This window comes from Rattus norvegicus, chromosome 15 (genome assembly GCF_036323735.1).
Source record: "Rattus norvegicus strain BN/NHsdMcwi chromosome 15, GRCr8, whole genome shotgun sequence".
NCBI classification, from domain to species: Eukaryota; Metazoa; Chordata; class Mammalia; order Rodentia; family Muridae; genus Rattus; species Rattus norvegicus.
The window spans coordinates 76,621,835-76,648,644 of NC_086033.1; the positions used below are offsets into that span (position 1 = coordinate 76,621,835).

A 26,810-nucleotide genomic window follows, 5' to 3' on the forward strand; every position below is an offset into this window, starting at 1 on the left:
TTAAAAAGAAGAGTTTCCAAAAGCAAAACTCTAAAGTCCAGCTTAATTACAATGGCCAATCTAATAATGTGCCCTTACCTAAATCTAACATCTAATTAACAACATAATGTTTGCTATCAATCAAAGCAGAAAATGGACCTTGAATCAATAGGCTGTGCATTGTTCCAAAATAAGAATGATTTAAATTTTATGGCTATTGATATTAGCAAGGCATTTCTAACTCAGAGTAGCTTTCAGGCCAAATTTTAGAACATGAAAAGCAAAAACAACCTAGTCCTAACAAATACAGCATAAGCAACTCAAGACTTAAAACTATAAGTGCTTGGAATTACAAATTAGTGATTGTAAATAGTGTCATATCAAGTATGCGCTTTTCAATGGTTACTTCTTTGTCTTGTAGGACCATGACAGGTTTGGGGTTTTAATTTGGAGTGGTATTGATCAAGCAACCCCATGATACATATTCAGAAACACGATAGACAAAAGGTAAGGATGCTATTCTAAGGATGGGCCACCTTTACCAAATGGACTACAAAATTTGTTTAAATGACTCTCACTATGTGATCTGTGCCTTCAAACTGACCACCAATTAAACCTGTAGCATTAGCGCTCAAATGTTTTATCAGAATGGATCCAAGGTAAGACCGAAGCATAAACCAATCTGATTTTTGTCATTTTTAGGATAGTATGTTGTAGGTCTCAGAGGTATCTTACAAGTTCAATATGTGACTGGAATAAAATTAGAAAATGTTATCAAAATTTTAGCAAGGGAAGAATTAAGCAACTGGTAACATGGTATTATAGAAACATGTAAAGGAGCATTTTTGGTTTTCAGGGATAAAACTCGGAAACGTGATCTAAGAAACTAAGAACTAGAGGGTTGCGGAGGGCAAACAGGGAAAGGAGATAACATTTGAAAGGTGAATAAATGAAATAAGCAATAAAAAGAAACTAAGAACTAAAAATATTATAAAATAGTAAAATGAATTACAATGTACTGTGTTTAAATGGGTGTGTGGATATATCTTCAGTGTATGACAGAGTGCGTTGGGGAGACCCAGGGTGATGCGAGCTAGCAAATTTGTGTTGTAGAGGATAAGGATTGGTGTTTCTTGAGTACTTAGAGGTGAGGGTGAAGTGAAAAATTAAAAACAGACAATAACAAAACCGGGAAAGGAAAAAAGAGGGAAAATGTGAAAAGAAAGGAAAGAAATACGAAGTACGGTCTAGTAGTAAAGTGAGACCCATTTTTTATCATTCAAATCTGGTCTTCCATCTTCTCTAGACCTTTCCCCTCACATAGAGAGTTGTTTACAATAAGAACAATTACAAAAGCTGTTCTATTCAGCGATGAACAAATTGCTTTAAATTCATTGTTAAATTCTACTCTTTCAACAAAAGAGGGGGAAAGGCACACTAGAATCCTACTGCTTAAAAAGGTCCTCATGCTAACCACTTCTTTCACTATGTACCGTTTGTGACTTTTCCTTGTAAACTGAAAAGGGTCGCCCAGGACAAAGGTAGAGTTGCACCACCGTTTCCTGTGTACGAAGCAAAACGAGAAACGAACAACTTTGACTTCAGATATCGCCACTCCCACTACTGCCTTTGGTGTAATGATACCTATGGGTGCACTACGGTTTTCCTTTTTAAAATGACGTGATAGAGTGATAGAGTGTTGCTTAGAAGGTAAAAACAAGAACAGACGACTGGAGAAGCTGTCTTAGACTCTCCCACTTCTTAACCCCGTGCCTGTGCACATCATTTGCTCTCGCATAGTTGGAAATTAGATCAAACTTTAAGAGTATCTGTATAGTAGTAGTTGGCTTTAGCTTACCACGTGGTACAGGTAAAACTGCTAAGAATAACACATAGATAGACACCCAGGGAAACTAACTATTCCCATGTTCTGGTGCTGGAAAAAGTCATTGCACTATGATTTTCTTACAACCCAAAGAGAATACTGTCAACCTGAATACTGTAATCTCTGTATGAAAGACACCAACACCCTCTCTACTTCCCTGTGAAATCAGATTATATTTAGCTGAAATTATTGTAGATTATTGTGGAGATTTAGTTTTACATGTTAAAAAGCATGTCCTAATTTTTAACGATGGCTAATCATGTTAAAATGATCAATAATTGGTTTTAATAGCTGAATACTGATAGCATTTTATTTATAGTTTCACGGTTAGCCTTTCTTTTTGAAAGACTTCTGTGAAGCTATTATGGCTATGCAATGTTGTTTTTGTCTAAATTCCTAATGAATTTATTTCCTTTCCAGCCAAAATATTAGAAAGCATAGTCCACCCGAGTTCATTAGGCTACAAGCATCTAATTTCAAATGAGATCGTATGGTTTCATCTCTTTGTGCTTCTACAATGGAGAACTGATTTGATTAATCACAGAGCTGTGATCTGCCCTATTGTTCCCGGAATGGCTCTCTCTGACAAAGACTCCGTGAACTCACAGAATTTTATAACTTGACTGTCCGTCTTCTTATCTTGTCAGAGTCTCTTTACATTTTATTCAAGCAATTATAGCCCCCCCAAAGCTAAGGTATATTTAACCCCCAGACCTACTTTTCTCTTAGTCTAATCTCGTATTACCTTTGTATTATTTATAATTTGTCATTACATTCATTATTGCTTTTAGGCAATTGGGTGATTTTAGTAGTAGCAGCAATCAGGGATTTGCAAAATGTGTGGTCATGTGCCTTCTATTCATTGAAAGTATAATGATTACATAGAGCCCAGTGATTGGTTTTTTGGCCATTGCCTAATGAAACTCATGCATGTGCTGTTTAGTATTAGTAACAGCAATGCTATGTCTTCTTTTGGGGACAAAATAGTTAATACATCAATAACTTGCCCTTAAAGTCTTCGATCTTCTCCAATGCTGGATGAGGAAATCATGGAGGTGATACACATGCTGATAAAATCACACAATGCTATGATGATATTTCTCATATTGTTTTTGATATGATGTGACACGTCCTACAGCTAAATAAAAACACTGGAAAAGGCAGCACTAGGTAGGTAAAATGTCCCACCCCACTACCAAATGGGAGACTACTGTCGTGAAGGAAGGCTTTCTCCGAACAAAGATCTGGGGTATCAGTAGTAAAAAAGACTTGCAGAGAAAGAGACAAAGGCATCAAGATTAGAACCCAAGAGTTGTCACAGGCACGTGTCACCACTGGATATATATAATCAGAACCATTCAATTCATGTACCTTATTTCCAATTGACACTGGTCATTGGAAACAAAAAAGTACTCATTGGACTTTTAGGCCAAATTTATTTTAAGATCACTTTAAGTGAAGCATTATATTATAGGGGTTTCTGGAGAGTTACTGACATCCATTGTTTTGTTCTGAAATCTAACACAAATGTAAGGTATTAAAAGAATGGCTTGATTCCCACGTATTGAAGCTTACAACAAAGCTTTCTCCAAAGTGCCATATTCCAGCATCACGTTTCCTTGACGTGATGACGGAACCACACCATCAGAAAATAATATACTGGATCCACTGAAAAGTCCCTGAATTCAGGTTTCCTTCCGATTTGCTTGCCACATCTGTATGTTATTCTGGGTTCAAAGCAGAAATGCCTGGGCATTTTGAGGAAGGCTTATTCCGAGCCTTTCTTAAAACATAAAAGGGGGAACTTAGAATATTATTATTATTAGAATATTAATATTATATTCTTTTAAATTATCTTTAGCTACCATGTGGCATTGCTGGAACTATAATTCTCCCATCATAATCAAATTCTCACAAAGAAGTTTATGTTCATGGCCAGATTTTCTTGTAATTGTAAACATGGTTTTTCTTCATCAATCAATTGACAATTCTAAATATTCTGTAATTTCATTGTATAGTTCTGGATGAACTGTGGGGCCTACAATATAAATGAACATTACTTGATTTAGTTCTCTAAGGTCTGTACTGTTAGCTAAATCAGTCAAAACTAGAAATGTTTTATATATCTTTATGCCATACACTATAATAAAATTATCTGTTAAAATATTTAATTTGTCTTTATGACTAAAGAAAGGTTAATCATGATAAAAGTAATATACTAAGAAAAACTATTACAGTTCCATTTCTATTTTAAATTGATTACATTTTGGTTATTACAGTGTACTCCAATTGTTTGCTGAGATTTTTCATTTTTTAATCGTATTTGGCACTGTCGGGATAAAAACCAAGGCCTTGCATATATACAATAAGTTCCTTACCCCTAAACTGCTCATCTAGCACTACACTTTCATTTTGTGATTTTTGGTTTGGGTGCAACAAAAACTTTTAGGGTAAGAATGGAAAGATTTAAGAAGATTACTTCATGAGGATAAAGCCATTGGTTTGCTCTACATGGTGAGGGAGCAGTGAATGGTCAAAGCAGCAGGGTCAATAGTGGGGCTTTCTCACAGTCAGCAGAGACAGAGCTCTGGGACTCACCTTTGACTGAATGTTCTGGGTCCATGTTAATATAGATTTGACTAATATGAACATCCATCAACTGATAATAGGAAGAAGTAGGCCAAATGGATGCTGGGTAGCACGAGGAAGCCAAGGAGTGGTGTGTCCTTAAGACATTTAAAAGCCATAGCTTAATGTTTGCTGATAAAATAGAAAACTGTGGGCTTCATAATGTCATTTTTCCATCTAAATTTCTTGCTAGAGAGCACATTCTCATAGTACCTAGCAGATTTTCAGTAAAGGAAAAGTGAATTATATTACATATGACTGAAACCAAGTAGATATATTAATGCACAGCAAAATTTTGAAGATAATAAATTTATATGTACTGAATTTAATAATCACTTCTGGATAATTTTATTTATTAATGCAACACAGGAATAAAAGTAACTGAGAAAAAGCAAGTACCTGAAAACATATAAAAATGAAAAATTGGTGATTATTGGGATCAATGTTGCAATTGGCCTAGGTTAATTACTTTGAGGAGTAGGTGACAACAGAGAGGGACACACACGTGGCTTGCATGCCAACCTCTGTTTAGATGCACCCACCGATTGAATTCACACTATCCTCTTCACTGGTCTTAAATTAGTTTACCAAACTGTCAATATTTTCATATTAATAAAAAGTGAAGTACAAATTTTTATAGAACTGCTCATACTAATTCGCTTGTGGTTCCCAAGAAAACTTATTTATATTTCAATTAATGTATTTAATTAACAAGTGTGTTTTACATTTTATTCCTGAGCTCTGAATATTTTAACAGGTTTCAATTTTGTAGTTCATTTAATTATAGTAATTACTTGGTGATAGTTGCCTAAGCAGCCACAGAACAGTTGGAAAGATCCTTTTAGAGTTAGGCACCAGCTTGGTGGTTATCAGAGAAGTCTAATTGCAATTAAAATAGAACATTTTCTGGCAGGGAAGGTTTTTGTTTTTTTCAAATACATTTGCACAAGAATGCACAGGTGGGGACCTGTAGCTTTTCTTTTTCATAAAGCAGATATTTTCACTCAAATGATACTATAATTGTGGGAAGGCTTCCTTACATAAGGACATGCATCCTTATGTAAGTTAGTGTCTTAGAAATGAATGAGTTCAAGAAAACTCTCTGCCTTGCCTAGATGTAAAACCCAACTGTGACATTTCCTCCTGTGATGACAGCAAAACAACGTTTCAGGGTGTGAATGTTTTCAATGTTAGGATGAAACATGTATAATGAAGGTCCCCTTCGTTTTAACATGGATGGTATTGCACTGGTCCCCTGAAATATTGCAATAAATATTCATAAGAAAATGGACTTGCCCGAATGACAACCATCTGGAGGGAAAAGCCAATTAGACCAAACATATATAACAGCCAACGTTAAGGTCTGTATTCCATGTCTATGTTAAATGGATGGTCTTTCAGCGGCGAAGGCTGAGGCCTCCTTCTGTAGAATGCTGTGACTTGAAATATTCCCTGCAAAGATACTTCTACAATGTGCATCTTCATATATTTTTTTAGAGTCATTTTCTAATTTGACTTGGATCGCTACTCGACATTTCCAGTGTATACAACGGATTTTGTGTGATGGCTAACACAGTAAAGAGTAATCTTACACAGTTGAAAAACTGAGGTCTTACTTGCTATATTCCATGAGCAACTTGGCCTGTAGGAGGAATTTGGGCTGTAGGGACAAAGGAGTTCATTTCTTTCTAAATTAACTACAGGATAAATTTAAAGCTTGTAATCCTATAATTAGAGTAATATATCTTAGATTTTTATTGTCTCCTTGAAAGATTAGATCTCCTAGAGCAGTATTTTTATAAAAAGAAAAATGAGAGACTTGGAAAGTATATTTTAGAAAAATGACACCGTTTAAAGCTGAGACTTATTTTTACATAGGGAAATTTTGTGATTAAATCCACTGAAATACTTTAAACAAGGCAATCCCATGAATTAAAAAAAATATCTTATTGTCTAATCCCATTCATGAAACACAGTTGAGACTGATGACATATATATAAAATTACAGAACAAATAAAAACACAAAAGGATGTGTGTATGTGTGTTTATGTGTGTATGTATATGTGTGTGTATATATTTGTGTGTATGTGTGTGCATATGTGTATATGAGTGGATCATATAGCCAATATTCATAATTCTTCAATCAAATAATTTTAAAGCGTCTAAAGGACTAGGAGACACTACTCTGAAATAAGTTTTGGTATAGATGAATGAAAACACGATGTAGTTCACTAATCTACAGAAAAGGTGAGCAATGTTTCCTTGTCAGATTTATAGCCAGGAAGTATTAGAAAACCAAAAAAATCATATTATTTTCTGAGAAGCCAAGTGAGCCTGTTCCTAGACTATATTTGTGATCATTATGTGTAATGGAATTTAAACAGAATTGCTGAAAGTCTTCCCTAACGAATGAGGAGTGGATATTAACGTGGACACCTTGAATCATACTAATGTCATTGTCATTAAGCTATGTGTAGTAAGCACAGACATACAAATAATGCTGTATATAACACGTATATACTATATACTGTATGTATGTATGTATGCGGATGGATGGATGAATGAATAGATAGATAGATAGATAGATAGATAGATAGATAGATAGATAGATATCACATAAAACAATACTAAGAGATGCCATGAGAAAGCTATATATTTCAAATCCAACAATGACGTCACACCCTTGCAGTGCATTTTACCATTTACAATATGCCTGATTGATTGTCCTTTGGACTGTTTCTATGTTCTTTATGTAGCAAGAGTGAAAAGACTTTATTAGACAACTAAAGATGACATACTGTACACCTGAAAACCTCATCAAGTGTGGGACCGGAAATAATGTCGGCGCACACTCATGTTAGTGCGAAACATGAAGTCCAATGAAGCTGTACACATAATTATGGGTTTTCTCACACACTAACAATAATGATTAATAAATACTTTTATGTTTTTTTTGAAGTCACTTATGTGATACTGGCTTACATGAAATTAGAATCAAACCAAAGGCCAATCCAACATTTAACCTAGGTGTGGTCAAAGCCAGAAAGATACTAAAATTTTATTGTTCATAATCAAGGTCACAGATAATCAATTGAAATTTGGCTCTATTAACTTTCCTATATGGTTAATAAAACTAATTAGTAACAAATTTCCATTATACTTTGCTTCAATTTTAAATCACAGATTTCCATTTCATTTTGAAGCTTTTAGCTATTTAAGAAGAAGGGAACTATTTTGCTCTAGGGTATAATAGAACTGGAATCTTTGTGTAAAATCCTATTGTGCTATGTTTTTACACTTTGTCTCTATTAATGTTATCTTATCCACGCACTCACAGACTGCAAATTTGAATCCTCAGGCATTGATAATTTACTCATAGATCAAAATATATTATTTTAGAATAAAGAAAAGTAGTAAAAACTTTCGGACGCAGGGCTTCTATCACCAATTTGGCAAATTCTAGAAACATGATCCATATATTCCCAGGCCTTTCAACTAGTTTGCTTACACAGTAGATGCCGTGACTTCGACAGAGATGCTTTCTAGTCTATAGACTAATTGGAAGCACGAAGCAGCAGGTTTCAAATGATTCCAGCTGCGTTAAGAACTGACTGTGCGACCGGTTTGGTTTTATATGTTGTTTTGTAATAGGAGTGATGGGGGAGGTGAAAATCCCCAGGTGGGGGCCTCTCCTATGGGTAATAGACAAAGAACTACATTCATAACAAGTGCTAAGAGGAACAGGGTGATTTTAAATGTGGCAAACAAGTGAAACAGGTACAGGTAAAATACTAAAAAAAAAAAAAGTGAAGTAATTTCACAGACAAAATAATGAGCAATAAAATCCAATCTAGGCATTTTCTGTACTGTACTCTATGTTGTTACAGATTGACTCCTTACAACTTCTAATAATGAAAATGATGTTTAAAGAAAAGTAGATGAATGCAAGTTATACCTACAGGAAAATTTTCAAAAATTACAGGATAACAAAACCATGATAAGCAAAATTAAAAGAGCATTCATCTATTAAGTGGATCAGGTTCCTCTGTTAGTGAGGAGCTGCTCTGCTTAGACAGAAGAGACGGAAGACAGTTCTGGAACGGACTCCATAGCGGGTTGATGTTTACTTTACAAAAATCTTAATAAGAATGAGAATGTCCACAGCACAAAGAAACCAAGGGCCCATTTCTACTGTCTAGGCAAATGCAATTCTGTATTAATAGTCACAACATTTTCATATAGTAGATCACCCAGTCATTTCTGCTACGACAAATATCAAATTATTTCTATGGTCTCCAATTTCTTAGCTGCAAAATGAATTAAATAGGTCAAATCATCTCAAAGGCACATTTGAAGCTTCAGCATGCAAGAGTCCTCTGAGTTCTATTAGACACTAAATTTGTCTTTCTAAAATTAATATAGTAACCAGACACTGCATTAATCACTATCCAGTTATTATTTCGCTTCCTTTTATAGAGCACTTGTTAGATTCTTGTGCATTTTCTACCTCACTAATGAGTGCGTTAATGATACTCGCACGGTACCATTGCTGGATGTTTTCATATCTTTCTCCAATGCAGAAGGGCATTCTATTTTGAGGAAATCAGTCAATCGATATTCAATTTAAATATCGTGATGGTCAGTACTGACCACCAACCTGTTAGAATCTAGACTGGCCGTGGATAAATACCTTTGAGTGTGGTTTTAAATTAAGGAAATCCCAAAGATTGGGATCGCACACGGAATAAAGAAGAGATGGCATGCTGGACTCAAGCATTCACTTATCTCTGCCTCCTGACACAAGATATAATCTGACCAGTCGCTTCATGGCCCTGCTGCTGTGCCTTTCATTTCGTGATGAACACTGCCCTCCGACTATGAACCAATGTAAACTTTTGCTTTCTGCTGTAACTTGATCTTGTCCATATTTTGTCACATCAATGAGAAGAAGAAAAAAAAAGAAAAAAGAAATAAACCACTAACAATGTGGAGACCCAAAGAGAGGATTCCTCATCCTGGGTTATGTCTTTCACTCTTTCCATGGTTAATGAATGAGACCCTTGGTATATAATTTAATGGACACACCTAGTATACATAAGAAAAAAACAAAGCATGATGGCTAAGTCAAATATGGTGGGAAAATGTAAACAGTGCATGATAATGGTTGTGTCTTCTTACACAGTTCTTATAGACAGAATATAAATGAAAAGTATAATGCAAGTATTAAGTTCAATTACAGAACTCTCTCAGGAGATCTCTCGGATCGTCTACTTGGTTCACCTCTGCCCTCATGTAGGGATAAAGAAATGTAAGTGAGTCATATTGACACTCTGAGGAACTCACTACAGCTCCCCTAACGATTATACTGCAAATAGAGATGTTTCAGTATGTGGACTACCTGCATTGACATTTAATACTAAAACCAGGTCTGCGCTTTCTACCATACTGGCTGTTTACCTAGGGTGGGCCTATGTCAGCTGCAGAGGATGCACAGTTCTGCCAGTAACAGATGGTGTTGCCAGAAAAGTTTAAACCCTGAGGATCATTGCTCCTAGTACTACCCAGAAGTCAATGACCCTTACCTCAAGCAAAATTTAATTGTCTAAAATAGAGATTTCAGGTATCAAAATGCTTTTGTCAATTTTCACCGTATTTTAAAAAAATCAATGAAATTAACATATTTTGCTGTCACTGCATTTGCAACAGGTCTTACTGCTAAGACTGACTGAAAGGAGGGGCTTCAAATCATGCTAACACACCATCATACTTATTTTAATTTTGAGGCAAAAATATAGGCAATTTTCACATAAACCCTATTACCTTTTATGCAGGAAATTTGAATATGGTGAGACAAAACATTCTTATCCTAGACACAACAAAACAAAATATTATTCCTTATCTTTAGGAAAAACATGAATGAGGACAGGCAAATGCTGACAGTAGTGAATGAAATATTAGCTCAAAATACAGGGTCTGTATGGTATTTCAAAAAAGGAAGGACATGATACGAAGTTTATGAAACACTTCATGTATACTGTCAAGATATTTACCTGTGTGTGCATGTGTATGTGTATGTGTGTGTGTGTGTGTGTGTGTTTGTATATGTATGTTTGTATACATATCATGTTTATGGTAAAGAGATCTATAGAAAAATATATATCATTTAAAATCAACCAAAACACTTAGAAGCTAAAAGTACACACTAAATAATACAAATGAATGTCTTCCATCTAGTGATTAATAAGACATAGAGCAAAGAGAAATTGCTGGGACGGGTTCACTCTCAGCTGATAAAGAGGAAAGGCCATTGTGACTCAGGACTTCCAATGTGAAAATCGGTTCAATGACATGAATATATGACTCAGGAGGGCATCAACTCGCATCTCAGAACTCACTCCATTTTGTCTCCATTTGTCACTTGCACCATCTACACAGCCTCCTGCCGAATCCTGTGTAGCTGAGCGTTTGAAAGGCCTCAGCATGCAGCTGTTATCACACAGAGGCCCAGATTGGTTGTATCCTTGGAATCCTAAAAAGCACTGGTTTCCTTTTTCTCAGAGAAGATCTACTACAGAACTACTGTCAGCAGAAGACATTTTCTTTCTTTGAAAGACACAGCTTCATCTCTTAAAGCCTCCTGCTTCCATTTCCTCCTTATTGATGTTTGTTTAATGAGGAAATGGGGGAAGAACTAAAAAAACCCACTCTCTGAATTGTAATTGCCAGTCTTTTGTTTCCCAAACTAATCATCTATGATGAAAAGGGCCAGCCACTTGGCCATGTACGGATTGTGAGCCACACATGATTAAATGCTTTACATGGCAGCATTAAAAAAAGGCGTATACGTAATTATTTTGAAATATGTATGGCTATGTCTACCAAATTATACGTAAGCAGGCGAACCTGCAACATCAAGTGTTAGAGAAGTGCCAGCCATCTGCTCCGCACCGTCAAGGAGGTAAATATGATAAGATCTATCCATACCTGGACCAAAGAGCCATGCGATTAAATATGCAATGTTTGGGAATGAAGCAGAAACGAATTCTAACAAATTTCTTGAGAAATGATTCGAGATACCTAGGGCTTTCTTCCTTTTTTTTTTTTCTACAGCCAGAGCAGATTCTAATCACAAACTTGAGAGTGTTTTCGCAGGGGTGGTGATAGCCCAAATCAGGGGCATCGGAGACACCTCCAAGAAAGTCCCAGCTCTCCTCCATTGTCTGTTCTTCAGAACCAGAAACATCAAAGAGCAAACTTGTCCATTCTAAGGCATGCCTGCGATTTTCATTCTTTTGAATACATCCAAATGTGTCTGCGTTGGAAAAAAAATAGGCAAACCTAATTCCCTAGGCTATAAATCACTCTAATGTGGAGGGAAACGTGTTAGCTGGTTGTATTACAAAGCCTTTACTTTATATTTAATAGGCACCTGCAATTCCAGCATTATACAAAGCTCTCTACATTGCAAATCTTTAAAACCCCACTTAATTTTCAACACTGATTTCCTGCAATCTAAGAGCTTATGAAGGGTTCACTGTGTTCATACAGATCTATGCAAAATGCATCAGGACTTCCTGGTCTGTGTTGGCATTCATTTGGAGGTGGATCCCAAACGTCTATCACTGGCATGCTTATTTCCGACTAAAATAAATATTCTCAGGATGAACGCTGAAGATTTGGAAGAAAAAAATGAGGCCAAGAAAGTAGCAGGAGGGCAGACATGCGCAAACAGTCACTCAGTAACAATTCTTCCTAGCATGGCAGTGGAAGCTTAAAGAGTCAAAGCTCCTGCCACCCATTACTTCCTCAGTATTCTAAAAGGGATTAGAGTATTTCTTAATCAACTGCTGAGAGATTGAAAAGGGCTTGGAACTGGAGAGTGCAAAGCTGCATGGTACTAAAACACAAAGATGGTTCGATAGCAAAAACTATGGAAGAAGAATATTAAATCAAAGATATTACACAAGCAAGAAAATTTGACAAAAACCATCATTCTTTCCTATAGGCAACATAAGTAAAAGCCTGCACACATTAGTAGACCTGGTGAAATTCTATGTGGGAATGATGTCTAGCAAGAACACCTCTTTCCTTGCATGTGCTGGAATAATTTGTATGGAGTGAATAAGAAGAAACAGTCAGATGTGTTTTGGGATCCTGCCTAGTTTACACCATCACTGCCCGATTAGCTTGTACCACGTCAGTCATTTACAAAGCAACACATGCTTGTGTAAGTACTCATGAAGATGATTACAGGTATTTCACAGGTCTTACTGGATATACAGGTAAAAATAGATTTCTAATGCATGCCCACAGGATTCTGGCTTCTTTTGAATTATATATTATAACCTTGAAAACTCTAGTAATGCTGTCTCTACTCTTATCTATAGGAGACACACTCATTATAGAACAAAAAAAAATAAGTGTGAAATTCTTAAAATTTAAGTATCAGACTTTTAAATCCACTTTCAGTTATAAACACTCTACTATTAAAAAAGTTGTTTAACTCACACAGGAGCTTCAAATTTTAATGAATCTTGGCTTATGGAAAAAAGGAATGTAAATCTAAAGTAAAAACGTCAATCACAGTAATATATCTTTCAAGTTCTATGTTTCTGAAGACTGACAGCCCAATAGGATTGTATCGAACAAAGGCAAAAAGGCATGTGTTCCTTTCCAAATGAAATGTTTGACAGTTTTAGCAGTTATCTGAACTAACAACTGATAAAAATTTAAACACTAGAGTGTATGTATCTCCTCATATACATGAGGAATCCTATTTCTACATCATATCTATAATTTACTTCTGTAGTGTTATATACTTCACATAGGAATTCAGAAAGAACATTACTTGAAAATGAATATTAAGAAATAAAAATGTCCACAATCTATCATTTTTAGCTACACAACAAGCTACTATGTAAGATACTTCATCAACAAACTAATACTCTTAAGATGGCAGCTTCTAACTTTACCCTACCTCATGGAAACACAACACTACATGCAGAAAGGCTTATGCCTTAAGGATTTTTAAGTACAAACATTGAACAGTCCAGAAAAGAAGTGTTTTCTTTGTTTTGTTCATAAAGACACAAACACTAAGCCTTTATCTATAGCAGAGCCAAACCAGGAAAATCAAATCAGGAAATGCAGAGCAGTGCTGTGCAAACACTTAGCCTTAGACAGGTGGAACAACACAAGATGAAGCTCTTGACACTTGGTGGAAATCCAGAATCCTCTATCCAAAGAACTTAGAAAATAAGTAAAGCAGGGAATAAAAGTCATTGCCAAAACCGAACTTATATGGAAATATGATCTCAAGAACCCACTCTCATACCTTACACTATAAAATAATGTTCCGGAAAGATAACACATTAAATTGCCAGTTGTAATATTTGGGCTGTAATTCATAGACCTGACGTGAGTTACAATGGATTGTAAGGAAATCCCACTGTAAGTTTGAGTTCTTTCATGCAACCTCAGTATTCTATTTTCTGTCTTTTAATTTATGCCATGCTAACAAGAAAATTATAGCCTGCAATTAAATAATGACGGTGTTCACATATATATAAAATAAAATGGAATATTGTCATAACTACAACATTTCCAAGATGGTCTTTATTTTCACTGCCAGGATGTGAGCATTGTGCACTTGAGGTCAATGATCTCCCCCTGCACTATACCTACAGACTTGCAAGGTGATTTTAATGAGCCACTGTCTGTTCTTTCTCAATGTGGGTGTGTATGGTCTGAACCATGCGAGATGAGAAAGCATGATGGGTAGGTAGAAGAATATTTTAGCTATAAAAATCCCCTGCCTGTTTATAAATACTATGTACATAATTGCACCCTAAAAAAGCCTGTTTAATACAATGGCAACTTCAAAAAACATCTATTTTCCTTACTATTACTAGGAATTAATGGCACAATGTATATTGAGCCTCGTAGGATGATCAATGGGAAAGAAAATCAAATGTCCCAGTTAAAAATCCTAGAGAGAAGGTGGTCAAGATGAACAACTAACTCATCCTTACCTATGAAGTCTAAATCAGTCTCCAAGGGGTTATTTTTTTACTTCCTACATATGAGCCACACGGCATCACACCAACAGGAGCTATCAAGAGAGAGGAGGAGCACTACAGTTCACAGTTTTCAAAATCACTTGATTTTTGAGGTAGGGGTTAATTTTCCACAATGCAGCATGCACACTCCTGCCTGCATGAGGGTCTAAAATTCAGAAGATAAAAACAGGCTTCAGTTTCTGCGGGCCTCACATCACACTGCCTTTGCTCCCTTCACTCTCAATTGCCTTTTATTTTATTTTATTTTATTTTTTGTCTTTCTGACAGTTCTAAATACCAGCTCTGTGACTGCCTTCTGTGTTCCACATGTCATAATAACTTGCAGAACCGATTGTGGTGGATTACTCAAAGACGAAAAGTAATCACAAATGTAATATAGTATCTCTAAATGATCAGGACCATAAGCAATTCTCTTTGCAACTGTAAAAGCACACACGTCCGCTTTAGTACAGTTTGTCTACACATTTCCAATGTATAAATTCCTCAATCTATACATAAATGTGCATCTGAGCAAATACTTTAAAACCATAAAACGTTAATGTCAGGATGTTTTAGCTTTGAAATGAGCATTTCATTTAGAAAACTAAATCTGGCTGTTTACTCAGAACCGAACTCCGGTGGAATCTTTATAGATTGTTTGATGACTTGAAGAACTTGTCAAATGTAAATAGATCACTGTTCTTTATGTTAACATTTTCATTTATCCCCCACCCTCCCACTGGAGAGAACAAACCACATGGGATCAAGAAAATTAATTCCCCAAACGCTGTCAACCAAGTTGGGAAACAGCAATAAACAGCTTACTGTAAGCCTCCAGCAACAATAAAACAGCTGTCAATAAGTGGGCAAAGTTGAGATGTGCAAAAACAGCTCTGTTGGATATGATGCTATGAAAAGAACAGGAGAGCATCTCAGTTCTGATCCACTAATGCTGACTCTCAAGGAATGGTCCTTAGACGAGCAGAAAGCAGCATCATCTAGGAAGTGTTAGCTAGGTACGTTTACAGGTCTGACCCAGTAGCAGTGCACCAGAACTGGTCTAGATAAATACCAAACTCTGTTTTAAGAGACTCTATTGATTTTCAGACATAGTGCATTTGAAAATTCATATTTCAAACCCTATTATATCCAGGATAGCTTTCTTCTTTTAGGCAAAAACAGAAGCAATTTGACTGTGGAGTGACCAGATGGAATTTATAGCATTGACATAATTTCAGTCTGCAGCAGTGAAGTTTGCTTTGATCTTTGGATGACCCTTTGCCTAAAACTATATAGAGGACACTATGAAAGCTCTTTTCTAAAAAAATGTAGCGGCAGAATAAATGACAGAATTGTTATACTGCAATTTAAAACAACTTAGTAAGATAGAGTCAATACAGGGATCGCATTTACAATTACCTCATGCATTACCTGCAAACACACAGGAAAAGGGAAAGCGTGGGACAAACTAGGAGCCACTGCCCCACCAACCAGCTTGGGATGTAGAAACAAGATGTTGCATTTTCATGAGGACAATTCAGAGTAGTGGTACTTAAAATTTGGGAAGCTTTTACTCAAAGGTCTGGCACTTTCCACACTTAAACTAGCAGCATGACATCAAAAGGAGTCCGGTTAAAGCCAAGACTTACAAAGTAGCAATAAATAAATTTGGTAACCTTCTAGTCAAGAATCTTCCAGTTTCCAAACCTCAGCAAGCATCACAATGTCTAAAGGAGTCCAGTTAAAGTCAATCATGCCCACTTGACAAAAAAAATCCTTCCTATGTTATATAATAATCTATAAATTCACGTGATAAAATTTGTAGTAATAAAACTTATACTTTCAATGTTGTAAAGTACAGGAGCTCAGATTGTATAAGGGTTCCTAGTTGAAACAGAGGAGCTAAATAAGATAATAACATCAACCATTTGTTCTGGTTTAACCAAAGCATCTTAGAGAGTTATCATAGAGTTCGGTGAATAAGATTTTAAGAAGCTATACATAATTTCCCTTTCATTAATAGAAAACACCCTCTGCCTTATTATATTATATAATAATATCTTCCTCAATATTATAGCTATGCCTCTGTCCACAGCCATCCCCACTCTACTGATTTTGAAAACTTATTTCCTCACAGGTGACTGCTACGTTTTTAGTTTTTCTTTTATTATGAAAACTACCTCAGAATGTATACAAGAAAGCTACAGAATGCCTGCTCATGGTCCAAAAGTGTGTCTGAAACATACCGTAGTTTCAGTCTGTGAGTTACTCAGTGTCCTGTCAGCAAGATTATGTCATATACAAACAAATGTCTTTAATAACAAACCAAGCTCCGTGGGAAGATCTTTAAGAAAACTCTGCTGAAACACATCTGACTACTATTTGTGTCTTTGCTTCATATTTAAGCTCAATAACTGGAAAAAAATCAGAAGAATTTGGCCTGTACCTTGCTGGCAATTCCCCTATACTGAAGTGAAGGGGTTGATCATGTGGGAGGGTAGACAGGTAACTCTCCTTGGGAAATTGGTTTCAGATCTCACAGAAAACATTTCTGTTTACACTGGTTCTTTTCAAGGAATGACAGAAAGCACAGCACATCATTTTTTTTTCATTGAGAAAGAAACTTCCTAATAAAGTCCATTTAGTTTCACTGGTTACTTTTCTTGCCATAATAAACTATTAAGCAACTTTAAAAAATCTTGGCTATGTTCAGACAATTTCCAAATATTTAACACCACTCTCTTCTCAAGCACTGATAAAGTTAACCTGAAACTGAGTTGTCCTGACTTTCACTATCAACTAAAAGCCTGAAGGCTTCCTCTAGGACATCAAAACCATTTTGTTTCTTTGAGGTTCTTTCACCTTGTGTTTCTCAGCTTTACTCGAATGTTCCTCAACAATGCTCTATGTGTTTAGTATGTCAGGTGGAGAGCTTACATTCATAATAATAATTATACCGAGTATTCTTAGAGCACCTGTGTGATTGACTGATTAAATCACTTTTATGCCTTATTCGCCTGAAGCCCCAGACTCACTACAGAGCGGCTACTGAATGTAAAAGGGGAAACAGTTTCCATTAGAAACACTACTCTATCACAACTTCAGAGAACAAAACAAAACAATGACAACATTAAAGAACCCTTTTCAATTTTCCCAAGTCTCGTCAAGATGGTTCTGTGAACTTTGCTTTACCTGATTTTCTGAGATTTATGTTTATAACTGGTTAGCAAGGTGGTAGATGGGCCACCAGCAGAGATGGACTCCTAACAACAGAGCTTGACTTCCAAAATCCTAGAAACTTGATGTGCTGAGAGCAACTCACTAAAGAGCAAACAAATGAACTTAAATGCTAGTTGCTCCAGAGGAACTATCATTAAATAAAAGGTATCTTTGGCTGTACTACCAAAGATCCTTCCCTCCCCCTCTTCCTAGCTACTGCAGGATTGGCACCTGGCCAGCACAGGGGACATGATACCCTAGTGCCATCTACAGGCTATTATTGACATTCAAATTTCGTGGCAACAGACAAGCACCAAAGAAATAAATTAGACAGCGCTGCATTTAAATCTTTATTAACAAGGAATTATTAGACCTAAGGAAAACTAATTCTGGATTTGGTTGAAATATGAGTTTCTCAGCCTCTTAATCTCTCTTCACACAGTGTCTTTCACAGTTTAAAATGAGTTATGACAGATCACTTATGCATTGCTAAGATGAGAAAGTATTTACAATGGAATCCTTCTTTTCTGTATAAATTAGTAATATTAGAGAGAAAGCATTCCTTTTATTTCCCTTTTCTTTTCAAATATGAACCATTATGGACACTGAAAATCGTTCTAAGAAAGATCCAGCTTACTATATTACAATAAAATAACTTGAAATCAAGGAGTAGACTTTCTATATGGCTTAGATGCAATCAATCAATAATCATGTGCTTCCCAGCTGATGTACATATAATATACTACTCTCTTTTTTTTTTACTGTGTAAAAAAAAAACTGTAACCCCTTTATCGACCACAGCTCCAGAGTGAGTGGTGTCAGACCTTCAAATGTCATTTAAACTTGATACTTGAAGGTGACTTTTTAGATCAAAAGGTAATGTGAAAATCTTGAAGTAGATAATTTGGAAACCCCAGGAGCAGAATTGGGCAAATCAGGATGGGTTTTCTTCTTGAGCAAACATTATCTCGGGACATTTTGGAATAATTTCCTCTTTTCATCTTTTGCCATTTGAAGGAAACTGGGAGGTTAAATATTCTCAGAACTCAGAAATTTCAAAGCTGTTCTAAAAATTCTTGACTGAGCCCCAGAGGAATAAAAAAGGGGTCAAGTTTTTTTTCCTCCTTATAACTAAGCTAAAGTTAGACCAAAAAACAATACACACAGTGGCACGTTAATACTGGTTGACTGGGCACTTGTATGCAGTACTTATAGACCAGTAAAAGTGCTCGTTTACCTGTCTGGTGTGTAAGGGGCCCTTTGTCTTGAAGCCTCCTTGGGAGCTGCACTCTGAGGCACTGAAGTGATCTGAACTAGTGGAGGAGCGTTTGGAAAGGGTGTCGCAGCCCCCAACAAAGGTGTTGTCCAAAGGGAGCTCTTGAATGACGTGGTGCTTTTTCACGGAAACTGGAGTGTCTGGTTTGAGATGAAACGCAGGCTGTGGAGAGGCAGATTTGTAGTGCTTGGCCAGGTCAGGGCTGTTAGGCTTGAAGGTTGTTGGAGGGGCCGGGCCCCAGTCAAATCTTCCTATACTCTGTTCCTCCAGCTCAGCAGGCAGGCTTATGGTCCCATTGATAGGTTCATGAACCGCATCATCAGGTTTGGACTCTTCGATAGTAACAAAGTTCAAAAGAGAACTCTTGGGCGACTTTCTTTTCTTCCGTTTCTTTTTCTTGTTTTGTTTATTCTCCTGGTTTGGGGACATCCATTCAGCACCTTGTTTGCTCCTCTGAGCAGCCTTGAACCTCGACGCATGGCGACAGCGCACCAGCACCGTGACAAAGATCACGACGATGACGACCATGGCCCCGGCAACGATGGCAATCATGATGGTGAGATAGTCCTCGTTTTGATAAGGTTGACCACTATCTCCTATGTTCCTGTCCAGCGGGGTCTCCATAGTCCTACGGATCAAGTCATATATATACGAGGCGTTTCCAGCAGTGTCGTTCACGTAAAGAAATACCAGCACAAGAGTGTGCAAAGCCTTAGGGTACCCCAGGTCACTTATGTTGACCACGAGACGGTGCAGGCCCACGTCAGTAGGTGCCGGCTTTTCTTCTAAGGTGATATTGCCCGTTACTGGATCAATCCGAAATAATCCTTTGTTGTTCCCGCTCACTATGGTATACTTAAGTTCTGCATTCATCCCGGTGTCAATATCCACAGCAAAAACTTCAGCAACCACGGAACCAGGAATGGCTGAGAGGGGCACCAACTTAAAGGAGGTGTTGGATGGTGGAGAAATGACAACTGGACTATTGTCATTGACATCCATGACATTGATAGTTACTTTTGCAGTAGAGGACCGAGGTGGCTGTCCTCCGTCAGTGGCTTTGACATCAAACGTGTAGGAACTCTGCTGTTCTCTATCAAAGGAGACATTGGACTTTATGACTCCTGAATAGGGATCCAACACGAAATTTTCATTGTCATTTAGAATGGAAAGAGTCACAGCTTTATTCTCTCCAGCGTCCTCGTCTGTCACTGTGATTACCCCCACAGTACTATACTTTGGCAGATTCTCAGACACAAAAAACTGAAAATGATTATGAGTGAACTTGGGGCTATTGTCATTCTCATCCAGAACAGTAACTATCACGGCTGCTTGGCTCTGCAGGGGAGGGGTCCCGTTGTCCCTGGCAGTTACTGTAAAAATGAACCGCTCTTGTTCCTCCCTGTTAAAGACTCTGGAGGCTGTCAGAACTCCTGTCTTTCTGTCCAGATCAAAGAAGGAGGCATTGGGTCCAAGCTGATAAACAATGTCTGCATTTTTCCCACTGTCTTCATCCGTAGCACTAATAGTTGTTAAGTATAACCCACGTCGGTTGTTTTCAGAAACTGACAGCTCAATTACAGGCTGGTTGAAAATTGGTGGGTTGTCATTTTCGTCCTCAAGCTTAACCCTTACCAGGGCAGTCTGATTCAAACTGGGCTTCCCAGAATCAGAGGCAACGATTTTAAAGCTGAATTCTTTGGTGCCCTCATAGTCCAGCAGAGACGAGGTCTCTAGCAGATACTGGTTGTCATACACTGCCTTCAGATGAAATGGGACCTCTCTTTCAATAAAACAGATCACTTTGCCATTCACATCCGTGTCCTTATCTGAAACTGTAATTAGGGCAATCTTTGTATTGACTGGATCTTTCTCAGAGAGATACACGGTGCCATTGATGGGACTTATAATGTACCTGAGGTCTATGTTTGGAGGATTATCATTTACATCTGTGACATTGATGGTAACGGTGGCTCTGGCAGGAGTGGAGCTGCCGTCACTAGCCAGCACTGTCACTTTGTGAATGGCTGTCTCTTCCCTATCTAAGGACCTCTGAACTGTAATCAGCCCAGTTGTGTTATTTAAAGCAAAGAGTCTTTTGGTTGCAGGGGCGACCTGGGCACCAAAGATGTACCGGATTTCAGCATTGCTGCCTATGTCTGCATCAGTAGCATGGAGCTGAATCACAGAGGTCCCTACAGGAGCATTCTCTGGAATATGCACTTCCACTTGACCCTCTTTAAACACTGGCCTGTTGTCATTGACATCACTTACTGTGACCTGGAGTATGGCTGTGCTGGATTTCTGTGGAGTGCCCCCATCCTCCACTTTGATTTTCATCACATAGGTATCTTTTTGTTCTCTATCCAAGTTCTGCTGAACGATCAATTGCGGCCACTTTTCTCCCTCCGGAGTTTCCACGATATCCAGTCCAAAAACACTCTGCCCATTCAGCAATTCATAATGCTGTACCCCATTGAAGCCCGTGTCAGGGTCTGTGGCTGATGGGATTGGAAAGCGACTGTTGATCAAAGTGTTCTCTGGGATGGAAATATTGATGACGGGAGACGGAAACATGGGGGCATTATCATTGGTATCCTTGACAATGATCTTGATTTTGATCAGTCTGAAAAAGTCATTGGGGAGGATCACCACCTCAAGTTCAAAGAAACACTCATTCTCCTCAGCATAAGAAGCTCCGGCACAGAGTTTCTCTCTGTCTATTCTGTTGGAGGTTGTGAAAATCTCCCCAGTGCTACTGGATACTTTCACCAGAGGGGCATCCCCAGCTTTAGAAACCAGCCTGTAGACAAGGCTGGCACTCGTCCCTGTGGCAGCGTTGATGTGAGAAATATTCAGATCCTTTGGTATATTTCCTATGGGCACATTTTCGGGCAATTCCTCTCTAATAGTGTAAATAAGTTCTTGAGCTATTGCGGAATCCAGCCTTAAACAGGCAATCAGAGCAGCCAACAGGTAAAAATCCCTCAGGTCCATGATAATGTCTTTATTTTCTTCCCTTGGATTTTAGAGTTTAAAGGTTCCCACTGAGGAATGATGCACGGATTGCAAGAGGAAGTGTGCATGGACCGGAGGAGGAGGAGGCATTACATCTCATCTCTTATGTGGAGACAGCCACTGTCAACACAATTGTACAGACAACATTATTCTTCGGCAAATGAGAACACGGTCACCAAAACATCGAAGCACACTGTCCCTGCCTATTAGTAAACATGGCAGTTTGCTGTGCCACAGTTTGCAAGTTAACTCTGTGGTCACATCACTGAATAGTCCCTGCTTGTTGCATTTGCCCAGAGAAAATGAAATTCATCTACTTTTGAATTAAGGACAGCAGCAGCTATTTTTACCTGGATCCCCCCCCAACCCCCACACTGTTTTTTTCCCCACAACACTGTTTAATTCAAAGCATACATTCTTGTTCCCCCTCAACCCCCGTTCAATCCCCTTCCTGCTCTCTAACCCACCTCCCCTAGTTGTTTGAGACTGAATTGAAAGACCTCAAGTATTTAGGTACGATTGCTGCCAACTGCTTTGTCACATGTTAGATATGAGGTGTTTTCTTCTCTGCCACACTGAGTCATCTCCTCCTCTCAAAAGACTGCTTTTTTCCTTCCTCCCAGTTCTTCAACTGTCTCATAATCCAACCTTGCTGGGAAATGAGCATCGGACATTCTGCAGCAGCGGCAACAGCAGTAGTCACTGGCCACTACATATTCTCACTGCCTCAAAGCACCAGACCAAGACTTCACATGCCTTACTCACAGCCTGCTCTCCTTTCTCCATATGTCCACATTGCCCCGGTTGAGATAAATAAACACACTGAAACTTTTAAATAAACGTATCATAATAGACAATTGCTTATCACAGAGGTGGATCGACCAGCATGCTGAGATGGAAGTGAATCACAGCCAACATTCCTATGAAACACCACGCTATTTTTCTACTAAGCATAAAAGAACAAAAAATGCAGTTTATTAATCCGGTGTCTCATTATAATATTAGTAACATTTGCTACACATAAATACCGCAACCCGGTAACACACGTAAAAGAACTTCCGCTCAGATGCCCCTCTAACTGCAGTTTAAATGGGTGCAAAGCTCAAGGCGGCTACCCACCGGAGTAAGACTGGTCAGTTCCCAGGCTCTAAGCTTATCTGCATTAGGCTACACAGTAGCTGATGCCCGCGATTAGTTCCAGCAGAGTGGTGCAGGTGGGGTTGCAGATACAACCCAGTAGGTGAGCTCTGCCCCAGCCAGCTACCCAATTACAAACACCTCTCATCTACACCGAGGACATAACTAAAGACGGCATTTCGAATTGTTAATGCGAAACTTTACACTTACGTTAGTTGCCTCAACCTTGCCCCTTTCCCAGTAGGCTGCAGTTAAGAAGGATTTGTTCCAACACATAGAAAGCCATGCATCTGGTAGCACCAGTTTGGGGAGAATTCAGAAGCAGCAAAACGTTTCCTCCTTGTAAAATGTGTGGCTTCGGGCTGGCAAATTAGCAACTCCCGAGAACAAATTCACAGATTTGTCGTTAGTCATTCTCTCCACATTTCCTCGCTTTTACCCACTGGGTCTGGGCTCTTCTGGTATTTAACGCACGCCACATCCAATTGCACTACTTCAGCTCGGGAGTGTATCCCACAGTATCCAGCCTACCATTTGCATCCGATGGCAATACTGCTGAAGTCTTTAACTTCTGGTAGGAAACGTCAGAGTTGGGTGATGGTGATTTTCTGGATGTTTTCCCGGGGTGCCAATTGCCCGGCAAATTCTTAATCCGTGAGCTCTTTCGCGCTCCAGAGACTGAGGCTCTCCTTCCTACCTCGCGTACTCTTCGCTTTTCCCTTCTCTTCTACCCCCTTCTCCTTCTCCCTCTCCTCTCTCTCCTCTCTCTGAACTGAATTTCTTGATATAACTCTCAATAAGCCCAGAGGGAGGGCGTGACGGCCGAGGCCCCACCTCCGGGCCCTGATTGGCCAGCATCTTGCAGTGCGGGAGGCTGCAGAGGGCTGCGGGAGGGGGCGCGGAACAAGGCGCTGACTGTCTCTAGCCTCCCCTCCCCAGCGCCCCTCGGCAGCCGCGAAAACCTGGAGAAACGATCCCGGTCCCGGGAGAGCTGTTTTCAGGACGCGCACTGAGCATGCCCGGCAGGGGCCAGCACCCAGGGTGGCTCGGGAGCTATCGAGCTCCTACCGAGCTTGCCGCGGCGGAGCGAGGGCGGTGCGATTGCACCCGAGCGAAACCCGGGGACCTAGATTCTCGCCACCGGGTGGTGAGGGTCATCGAAGGCGCTCTTTTCTTGATGCATTTCTGTCTGCAAAGTGGAAAGGGCTAAATTGCAGAGCCGGCTGAGACTCGCAGCCACCCTTCAGTGAGGAGTTCTGGCCAGCAAATCCTGGAGCGCATTAAACCATTAAACCGACTCTGTGCGGGTGCTGCAAATTGAGGCATTTGCTGGCAGGGATATCCGAAGGAAGGGCGAACAGGGCGGAGAGCTAAAGATAGGGCAGTAGATATTTGAGTCTCGGTGGAAAATGGAAAGAAAATTAATCTGGGCTTTTACTGCGTGCAGGGTCACTGAAACTGCCTGGGGAAAAGGAACGTTGTAGCTGGGGTCTCTGGGCGCAACCACCGACAGTTTGCGGTGCAAGAAGTCTCCTTTCCCGGGAGCTGATCGAGCTTCGGCGCTTGATCGAGGCAGCCTCTGTCCTGCCTTTGCGTCGCAGGGAACCGGAAAACCTAGCTCGCCTGAACCGAGGCTGCATCCGAGCCTGCTGTCAGCTCACCTAACTTCGAACTTTGCTTCCGACTGGCTGGAAGGAATCCCAAGCAGCTGTTAGCCAAGCTGCAAAAGCTCCTTACCCCTCTACACTTTCCGCTGGACTCATTTCCCTGCCAGGCATGTGTCTGACTCCAGCTTTGTAGTACATCCTCACAATTTTGCGTCTCGTTTTTCATACCAGGGCTGAGATACCAGGATGGGATACTTCAGAAAGGGTCATCCTGATTCCTGTCACGTTCCCCAAAGCCACACTCATCTTTAAAAACCAGTAAGTTAGGTAGGTTTGGCTTCACCTGCGCCAGACAGGAGCCTGAGTAAAGTTTGATATAAAACGCTATTAGTTTAATAACAGAAAATTTCCCCCTCCCCCACCCAATGGTCTATAAAGGCTCTCCGAAGAGGTCTTAAGGCTTGGTTGACTTTCGCTAAGTTGGAAAAATAAAGGGCATTTATTTTAAAGCTTGTGTTTATTGCAATGTAATAGAATGCAATGGCTTTAAATTTAGGCTTTTTAATTTGGGAGGAATATCAAGTTTTTTTGACTATACACATTTTCTTTTAAAGCATGGCCATTTAAATTTTGATAATAAAAAAGTAAAAAACAAATCAGGGTTTCCAAACTCTCCAGTGTATAATCTGGATTTTAGCTGCCCTGTTTGGCATTACACCTTTTCTTGTATGAAAATGTAATTCCAGTTTATTACTAAAACTTTTCCTCAGGTGCATCCTCACAGGAAAAGTTTAGTGTCTAAAAGTTCATCCCCTTGTGTGGTAAAGCATTTTTTTTCTTATAGGCAATGTGTTGGTGGTGTTTGCATTCGGTCAAAAATGTTAAATTAAAGTTTAATGGGATTAGGATAAACCAGGTTTAAGGAAAGAAGACCCGTATGTATCCAGATTCAAGAGGGGGAAAAATCCTCATAAAACAACGCTAGTGAGTTAAAGGCTGATTCTTTTACTTGAACTGTAGTGAACACTCTTCTGCCATTCACAGAATTAAAGCTAATGTAGCTCGTTCTTATGCTTGCGTGTTTTCTGTGGTGAACTATTCTGATATAGTCACAATAAACAACAGCGCAGCAACTTTCCAGCTGATTTCGTGAACAATGCAATGATACGTTAATCATATCGCAGTCATTTCCAAGTCACGCAGTGGCAGCGCATAGCCTAACAATTATTATTTAACCTTGTTAGTAAGCAGGGGTGTTACTCTCTGTGAAGAGATGGCTTCACTTGCTGGCTTAGGCCGTTGCATACCTCATGCTTGAAAATGAAATCTTAATATGAAACAGGATGAAGGCTAGGGAAGAGGAAACAGATCCCAGTATGAAACACGGGACCACAAGACGTCAATGAATAAAAACCTCAGGTCAAAGCCGCAGAATGAGGCATCTGTAGATTCCCTTCAAAGGAAACTGAATAAGACAGAGAAATAGAGCTCTTGTCTCAGGACACTACATCTTATGTTTGATATATAATATATATATATATATATATATATATATATATATATATATATTAGAGATTCCTTAACCATAGTTTCTTAACAATGGAATTTAGATTGTGCAGACCTAACTTCCTTTATTCTATTTTGGGTGTTCAACTTTATAATGAGAAATATTATTTTGTTAATAGTCCTAAGAAGGAAATTCACATTTAATAGCCCTTTGCTATTTAACTTGAAGTTTCTGCCTCAAATACAACATACTTTGTTATATGATTTCAAGTACACTATTATACACTGTAATGTTTAAAATAGAAGCATATAGATATTGATTAGGATATTTTTAATTTTGGTGTGAAATATGTTGTTTTATGCTATATTTTCTTGCAAATCATGGAGTATTTAAATATATTATATTGCCAGATAGTTTGATATGTGTAAATATATACATATTTAATGTGTATACATATATATGCACATATATGCATATATATATATATACACATCCA

The 26,810-nt window shown here is 38.6% G+C and overlaps 1 protein-coding gene across 14 annotated transcripts in view; it reads right to left on the reverse strand.

The window, feature by feature from the left end:
* Pcdh9 (protocadherin 9) overlaps positions 1 to 24,810 on the reverse strand; it is an 898,173-nt gene extending 873,363 nt beyond the window's left edge. For 10 of the 14 annotated variants that reach the window (XM_008770867.4, XM_017599711.3, XM_017599712.3 and 7 more), the window contains exons 1-2: positions 23,411 to 24,810; positions 19,007 to 22,183 (exon numbers count right to left, since the gene is read on the reverse strand). In XM_008770867.4, coding sequence (XP_008769089.2) covers positions 19,007 to 22,042 — 3,036 coding nt within the window. In that variant the 5' untranslated portion in view covers positions 22,043 to 22,183; positions 23,411 to 24,810. Of the gene's footprint in view, positions 1 to 19,006; positions 22,184 to 23,410 lie in introns of those variants that run through there. The other 4 variants (XM_063274319.1, XM_063274318.1, XM_039093368.2 and 1 more) reach the window with 3 other exon arrangements.
* Between the last annotated feature and the right edge of the window lie 2,000 nt (positions 24,811 to 26,810).